We start from the raw sequence: 8,221 nt of genomic DNA, 5'->3' as shown, positions 1-8,221 counted from the left end.
TTCCACGTGTCGACGCACACTTCTCGGCGACATGCTTTTTCCCGTTTTCTTTTTTGAATCTTCTGTCTCATCTCTCTTTGTCTCTTTCAGGACCGAAAATCCGGACTCGAGGCGCCGACAATGCGCCTCACCGGCCACCAGGTAAATTCCGTTTTTCCTTTCTCCCGTTTTTTGCCTCTCCTCTGTATCTTTCTCTTTCCCTTCCTCGTCTCCTCACTTTTCCTTTCCTCTGCCTTTGTTGTCTCTCTCCAATCTCTTCGCTCGTGTCTTCGTTCGCTCTTGTCTTTCTCCTCTCCCTCGTCTCCTTCCCCCGTGCCTCGTCGTCGTCCTCTCCCTCGGCAATGCGCGTGTCTTCGCAGATGCTCCTCTCACTTTCGGATTCGTTGAGGCGGTCTGGATGGCGAGCCTCGTTTCTCTTCTCATCTGGTCCGTGGGCATTCAACTGTCTTCTTCGCCTGTTTTTGGTGCGTTGCGGCTGTTTGCTTTTGCGCTGGCCCACAACGTCTCTGTTTTTTCAGGGAGAAGTCCTTGCAGTCAAATTCTCTCCCGACGGGCGCAACATCGCCTCTGCAGGCGTCGACAGAGATGTCTGTAAGAATCCTTTCCCCCGTTCCCGTCTCGCTTCGCTTTCTCTCTCGTCTTTGTCTTCCTCTTTCTCTTCTCTCGCCTTCTTGTTCTTCTCTGTCTCTTGCCTCGCCTTCTTGTTCTTCTCTTTTTGCCTTCTGTTTCTCTTTTCTCCCATCCTTTCCTCCTCGTTTCGTCGTGGTCTTTTCCCTTCCAGTATCTCTCGTGTGTGAGTGTTGTCTGTCCGTATTCGTCTTCCTTTCGCCTTCCTTTTGTCTGTTTTTTCTCAGTAATTTACAACGTGTACGGAGAGATCGCGACCTGGCAGACGCTGAAGGGACACTCGAAGGCGATTCTCGACTTCCGCTGGTCGACCGACGGCTCGTGAGTTTCTCCTTTTCGCGTCTGTCTTTTTAAGCCGCATGCAGAAACAAGCAGACTCATTCACCCCCTGCGAGAGAGCTCCGCGCCTCGTGTGCAGCCTTCCCCAGATAAAGCGGCGGCTTCGCCAGGAGTTTTTCACGTCTGTGCTGGGAACGCAAGTTCGCCGATCGAGAAGGAGTTGTCGGTTCTCTGCTCTCCTCCCCACCTCGACGCAGGCGTCCATGTGAACGATTCGCGCACGTTTGCTCTGAAAGATGTGAACCGTCGATCTGTGCATAGGCAAATTTACACGGCGTCGGCGGACCAGACGGCAGCTGTGTGGGACGTGGAGACTGGCGAGCGGCTGAAGAAGCTGAAGGGCCATGTGGGGATCGTGAACGCATGCAGCGTCGCCTCGAGAGAAGCCGCGGAGTGTCCAAACAGAGCGACTTACGGATGCGCTTCACTTTTTGTCACCGGAGCAGACGACGGGACGACGCGCGTGTGGGATCTCCGCGTTCGCCGCTCCATCAAAAAGTACGAACATCAATATCAGGTGAGTCTCCGTTCTCAACTCGATATGCCACACACGCCTACACTCCGTCTCTCCAATACACAAACTCTCGCAGCTGTATCCCTGTCTGCTGGCATTTAGGCCCGGGTTTCTCTACGCCCTTCCACAGAGGCACAGATACGCAATATGCACACATATATACATATATATACATATATATACATATATATACACATATATACACATGTACATACATATATATACACATGTACATACATACATATACACATGTACATACATATATATACACATGTACATACATATATATACATGTATATACATACATATATATATATATATATATATGTATGTATGTATACCAATACATATAGGATGTCTATGCACTGTGTTTCTTTGCGGAGCTCAGAGAATGGGAGAGTGTGAAGGGAGCGCAGGGTTTGCTACGGAGGAGTGGGAACGGGCACAGCTTCCCTTTCGCGAGACCAACTGGATGACAACTGCGTCCGTGGAAGGACGCGGTTGTGCATATGAGAGTCGCCTGGATGCCGACACCGGAACACAAGACGTAGACATGTCATGAAATACACACAGAATGAGGCGTCTGTGCCAGAGGGAACGAGAATCGATTTCCATCTGGAGCCACGGGGACGCTGAGAACGCGTGTGAGTGCCGGTCCAAACAGCGTCTCTCTTTTTTCTGTTGTTTGTGCAACTTTCAGATCCTCTCCGTGGCTCTAGACGGCCACGGCGGCCGCGTTTTCTCCGGGTGTCTCGACAACACGATTCGGGTGCGTCGCGCTTTCCAGCGGAGCACACAGGTCTTCGAGTTCTGGAGAGTTGCAAGTTCAGAGGTGCTTTTTTTTTCTCGTCCCTCACGCTGACGTGCCTGTCCACCTCTCATGTGTCTGTTTCTGTTTCCTCTCGCCTTGTCCGTGCGTCGCTCTGTGGCGTCTGCATGCACTCAAACCCAGGCGTTTTTCTCACTCTTCTGGTTTGCCTGTTTTCTCTGCCGTCCTTTCTCTCTTTTTCTCTTCTTTTCTCCGCCTTTTCCCCCGGGACACTTCTGCTCCTCTGGTTTTCTTCTCTCTCTAGGTGTACGATTTGCGTGGAGGCGACGCAGAGAGCGAGGTCTACGAAGGCCACACAGACAGCGTCACGGGCTTGAGCCTTTCGTCCTCGGGAACGACGCTCCTCAGCAACGGCATGGATCACACGGTTCGCGTCTGGGATATCCAGCCTTTCGTCCAGGGAGGCAAACGCCATGTGGCTGCGCTCCGGGGCGCAACGGTGAGGCAATGAGAAAACAAAAGAGAATCTGCTTGCGCGCGTCTCCAAATGTCAAAAACTTTCTTCCGTTTCGCACGTGTTGGTTTGCTCTCTTCATTGTGCTCTCTTTCCCTCTCTCTCTGTATCGATATCTCTCTTCTCTTTCTCTCTCTGTCTCCTCCTGTCTTTCTCTTCTTCTGTCCTCTCTTCCTCTCGCCTTTTCTCTCTCTTCTTTTTTCCCGCGTTCCTTTCTCTCCCTCGTCCTGTAGCTCTCTTCTTCTTTCTCGCTTGTGTTGCGCGCTGTGGGCTCTGCCTTCGCGCCCGGTCGTCGCCTCCGATTTCAGGAGAGGTTGCGTCTTCTTTTCCCTCGCAGCACAACTTCGAGAAGAACCTCCTGCGCGTGTGCTGGAGCCCAGACGAACAGCTTTGCAGCGCAGGGTCGGCGGATCGCCACGTCTGTGTGTGGACTGTCAACGAAGTGCTGCGAGACAAGGGGACAGGGAACCCCGCAAATCTTTCGCCGCTTCTCTACCGACTGCCTGGTCACTCGGGATCCGTAAACGATGTACGTTTCTCTTCTCCATTTCAGAGGACCGCACGGTTTCAAACGCTCACGGCTCGCGTAAAACGAAACAAAGACGGGGAGCACCGCCGCACATTCCTAGGGTGGTCTATCGATGTGTTTGTTTTTAAAATACCAAAATCTAAACATATATATGTTTATATGCATGTGCATGCGTGCCGTGGAAGGAGTCCTGAACCCTCTGAAGAATCAGGCTTTTGTGTCGAAGTCGGACAAAGAAGGAATTCAGAGAAAGGTTTCACATTATTCTTTCTCCATTTGTGTATCTTCACGCATATATACATACATGTATGCCCACATATATACATACATATATATATATATATACATACATATATATGGGTATATGTGTGCATGCAGGTCTGCTTCCACCCTACCGAGCCCGTAATCGCGTCGGCCAGTTCCGACCGGACTGTCTTCATGGGCGAGCTGTCGTAGGCGACGTCGCAAAATCTGAAAACCACTTTGTGAATCCAAGGCTGGCGTCTGCTTTCGCGTTCTTTGGCAACTTTCGTCTACCTTCTCGACTCTGCCTTCCCGACTCACGACCTCTTCCTCAACGAGAGGAAGAGAGCAAGAGGGGTGGAAAAGAGAGAAGAGAGAAGAAAACCGGCATGACCGCAGAGGTGGAGAGACACGCCTGGAGCAGGTCTGCCAGGTGTAGATACAGTTCAAGATATATATCTTATGTATGCTCCGCCGGTATGTAGAGTTCACGTCTATCCGACTCAGAAGGCGCATGCTTTTTTGCATGCAGGAAAATTGTGTAGGGAGAGGAAGGAAGGGCCCAATCCGCATGCTTGCATCTGCCGTGTTTCGTCCACCTGTGCGGTTTTCTCATGCATTAAATGTCGACGCATGCATCGGCGCGCGCCTTCTGGTGGAGCTCTTTGTGTGCGTGTCGAGGGCGGAAGTTCTTTTTCGCTGTCTCGTTTTGAAAGTGTTTTGAGAGCGTCAGTGGAAATGTAGGCGAGGAAACGCCGTGTGCGCGGCCTGTCTCTTCCCCGTGTCTTTGCCCCTTTTTTTTTGCGCGCCCCAGTGGCAACCGTCCTTTTTGCTTTCCTCCGGTCTCCGCGGTAACTCTTTGCTTTGAACTGCGAAAAGATGCCGTCGCACAGGACCTCAAATCCGTCGGCCTCCCTCTCTCACGTGTCTCCACGCTCGTACACCCTTCTCGCTTCCGGCCGGGCACACCTAATTACAAACAACACGCGTCTCCGACTGTACAAACATATATATATATATATATATATATATATTTTATATATATATATATATTACATTATGGTGTGCGTGGGTTTGCTTGTCATGGAAGTGTAGTCACACAAAGCACAAGTGGATTTGTCTAGGAACTATCTGCCCAGACATCTGCCCCGAGAACGTAGCGGTCTCTTTGCGCATGCGAGAAAGGAAAGACGGGATGGCAGCAGACCGAAGAGGCGTCGCCACGCCGCTGGACAGCGCGCGCGTCCACGTGTACCGAGTTCTTCCGTGTTTCCATGTTTCTTCGATGCGTCTTTTGTTCCCGGAGCCCCGTCTACGGTGCGAACTGCGAGTTCTGCGCGACGCGTGGAGGAAAGATACGGGAGAGGAAACAGAGAGACCCCGGGCGGGAAAGAGAAGAAGGGACAGAAGCGCACAGTGACTCCCGCCTCACTTTTCGCCAGGCTCGCGAAAAAGACTGCGAAAGGCTGCGTTTACGGTGTCGGTCTTTCTCTTGACTAACTTTTTCTGCCTGTCGAACCGGGTCCTCCACCTTTTCTCGGCTCGCCACCACGTGCGCCGCTCAGACAGTCGCCGCTCGACAGTCGCCGGCTTTTCGCGGAGCCGTGTATCCCTCTTGCCCGACCCCGGCTGCTGGAAAAACGGAAAGTCGCTGGCCCTCTTCTGTTTCCTCTGGAACGCGCGCGTGTCTTCTCTTGCCCCCAGTAAGCAGTAGACGCGTCTCTCTGTTTCCCTTTTCCTCTGGAAAATTCTCTTGCTCGGCCTTCTCACTTCTTGCAAACGCGCCTGTGGAGCCGCCAGTCTGCTCGTTGACACCCTGCACTGCAGTAGAACGCCTCCCCGCAGGCTCCACAGCGCTTCAGTTTCAGCGGATTTGCCTGGAAAAGACACGCCAGAGACACACAGAAGCGCACCAACTGCATGCAGCCGCTCATCAGCGAGTGCGCCGCCGCTGGCCCTTTCGCCAGCTCTGTCAGGTCTTGAAATGCGTCGACAGTGTCCTGTCTCTCGGAGCGTTCTCGCCACACTTCCCCCTTTCATGCGCTGGCGAAGGTCGCAGCCAACCGAGGAGAGCGCAGCACTTTTCCCCGCAAAGGACAGCGCAGCGCATGCGGAAAGCTTCCCTGGAGTCCGCACGCGCCAAGGCAGGCTCTTTGGCGGTGAGCCCTATTTTGGAGTCCGCTCGTTTCCCGAGACGGAGTTTTACACAAACTGGAAACACGCGGAGCCTCGATATGCGGACAGGCAAATTTTCGAACTGCGCTCTCTCAGCCACGTACGTTCTCCGGAGTCGCCGCAGATTCTTGCTTTCCGCAGTTCGCGCACGCCTTGGGTTTCTCTGAAACACGCGACACACAGACAAGTCGTTGGAGCGAGTGTTCAGAACGAATCTGCGCGAAAAAACTTCCGACAAAGAGACCGGAGACGAGAGAACGCGAGCGGCGTCGGCGGTGAAGGCTCTCATGACGAGGGGAAAGGCTGGAACTGCATCGAGGGCCCCGTCGCACACTCTCGACTTTCCAAGACTTATACATGCCCCGCTCGCGGAGAGCGGGCGCGTCGACCATCCTAGCTCTTCTGAATTTCGTCTGCAAACGCCTGGTTCGTGTATGGATGTCCTCGGAGAAGAGGCGTGATTTGCATGCAGAGAGGTGCGCGGGGCAACAACCCGGGGGAACGAAGAAGCAGGAGAAAAATCGAGCGTCGTGCCGGCCTACTTTCGCTTGATGGTGCGCCCAACGCAGGACGCGACGCTGCGTGCTGCTGGCTGAGGAGCTGCGAGAGCGCGGCAGTTTCACTCCAGCTGCGGGAACGCGAGAGACGAGCGAGGAGATCCAGTGCATGCGAAAGTTTAAGGGACACGCAGCGAGACAACGGTGTGGCTCTGCCCAGCTGGAAACGGCGAAAAGAGGGGAGAGAAGGAAGCAGAGAAAGGAACGGAGAGAGGAGAAGAAGAGAAGGAAAAGAGGGGAGAGAAAGAAGCAGAGAAAGGAACGGAGAGAGAGAAAGAAGAGAAGGAAAAGAAGAGAGAAGGAAGCAGAGAAAGGAACGGAGAGAGAGAAAGAAGAGAAGGAAAAGAGGGGAGAGAAAGAAGCAGAGAAAGGAACGGAGAGAGAGAAAGAAGAAAAGGAAAAGAGGGGAGAGAAGGAAGCAGAGAAAGGAACGGAGAGAGAGAAAGAAGAGAGAAGGACGGTACTGTCGAGCCGGGCGTCTTTCCAGATTTTCGGCAGAGTAGTCAGGATGCGGAGAGGGAGAAGCCTTTCAATAAAGGGGACGAGCCAGAGGACAGACGCCGACAGAGCGACGTAGTCTGTCAGGGTGAGGAAAAAGAGAGAACCCTGTCGGGGAGAAGGTCGAGAGGCGAGTCAACAGCCATGCATCAGAAAGAACCTCAAAAACAGAGGAAAATCACTGTGTGTTTGTGTTGCCGTTTCACAGTTTCGTCTTCCGTTTCGCTCTTGTCCTTCTGCGTGCACTCTGTCTCTTCCCGTTCCCTCTCCTCTCGACTTCTCTATGCCGCTTTTCTAATTTTCTTACCGGCCTGTCGCATCTGGAGGCTTCGCCATCAGGCCCTCGAAGTCGCTCTTTGTGAAGTTCACGCGTTTGAACGTTTCTTCATCGTCGAACGTCGTCGAGAGAAAACAGTCGCCGCGTATGTCTGCCGAAAAGAGAGCCGAGAAAGACAGGCAGTCGCGTGGGATGCCGGCGACAACGTACTCACTATCCTCTAGCGTTTCTCTCCGTCTCTCACTGTCTCTCCATCTCTCACTGTCTCTACACTTCCTCGGCGCAAATGCACGCTTACACACAGACATACACACAAGAGTAGAGTCCCGTGACAAGCAGGGAACTCCTCTCACGGCATCCAAAGCGACGCCTCCACCTGCGGGTGTTGCTATACCTCTCTCGGTGTACACATCTATAAAAATATATTCACATGCATATATACATATATATATATATATAGAGAGAGAGAGAGATACATAACTGTAGACAAACATGTATATATAGTCTACGTGTGGTTGTGTATGTGGGGAAAGAGCTGTGGATTACGGCAAGGGATGTTCTTTTCGGTCGAACCTGTGGAGCAAATCCGGGAGGCGCGGGCGTTGACGGCGAGGTTCTTCACGCGGCCGATGCTGTCAATGTACGCGTTGGTGCCTCGGAAGCCGTTCGCCTTCGTCGGCAGGCTTAAGGGAATGATCTGAAAAGGAAACAAAACAAAGAGACACACATATCGAGTGGTCTAAAAAGACGAAGAAAACAAATTGTCGAAAGAGAGAAAAAGCATCGCATATGATCTAAAGAGAAGGAACAGAACGGGGACATCTCAACTGGGGAGACTCGGAACAACAGAGGAGAGGGGCGTTTCTCCGGTTGGATGTCTTTCCCTTCGCGCGGTACCTGGTAGGTGTGCTGAGCGCCGATGAGAGTCGAGAGTTGTTCGTCCGAGAGCTTGCCGTCAGCCTTCTTGCTGAGGTCGTCTTTGAACCGATCTGCCTCAGTCTTGAGCAGGTTTTCCCGATTAAAGTGCGAATTGAGGGTTGAGCGGAAACGCTTCTCCTCGCCCTCGAACTCGCGCTCCTCAACGGGGTCATTGATGTCCGCGGGGACGAAGACGAAAGTGAACTTCTCGTGAACCACGTCGTCGAGAGACATTGTGGAGAGAAAAGAAAGGAAGGCGTA

At 52.7% G+C, this 8,221-nt stretch overlaps 2 protein-coding genes across 2 annotated transcripts; one reads left to right on the top strand and one right to left on the bottom strand.

Annotated features, from left to right (window-relative positions):
• Positions 1-341: 341 nt before the first annotated feature.
• Positions 342-3,748, top strand: NCLIV_054910 (conserved hypothetical protein; the record flags this gene model as incomplete). The annotated part of the gene is made up of 7 exons (XM_003885045.1): positions 342-591; positions 855-948; positions 1,228-1,483; positions 2,181-2,249; positions 2,554-2,748; positions 3,101-3,292; positions 3,671-3,748. 7 exons carry the CDS (start codon positions 342-344, stop codon positions 3,746-3,748), a joined length of 1,134 nt encoding a protein of 377 aa, XP_003885094.1.
• A 1,553-nt stretch (positions 3,749-5,301) lies between these two features.
• On the bottom strand, positions 5,302-8,194 carry NCLIV_054900 (putative zinc finger MYND domain-containing protein; the record flags this gene model as incomplete). The annotated part of the gene is made up of 6 exons (XM_003885044.1): positions 5,302-5,412; positions 5,815-5,873; positions 6,253-6,338; positions 7,073-7,193; positions 7,616-7,739; positions 7,940-8,194. The coding sequence occupies 6 exons, from the start codon at positions 8,192-8,194 to the stop codon at positions 5,302-5,304; spliced, it is 756 nt and encodes a 251-aa protein (XP_003885093.1).
• Between the last annotated feature and the right edge of the window lie 27 nt (positions 8,195-8,221).

Source organism: Neospora caninum, chromosome XI (assembly GCF_000208865.1).
Source record: "Neospora caninum Liverpool complete genome, chromosome XI".
NCBI lineage: Eukaryota > Apicomplexa > Conoidasida > Eucoccidiorida > Sarcocystidae > Neospora > Neospora caninum.
Note: the sequence above shows the minus strand (reverse complement) of the source record. Positions and strands in the feature narration are given on the sequence as shown.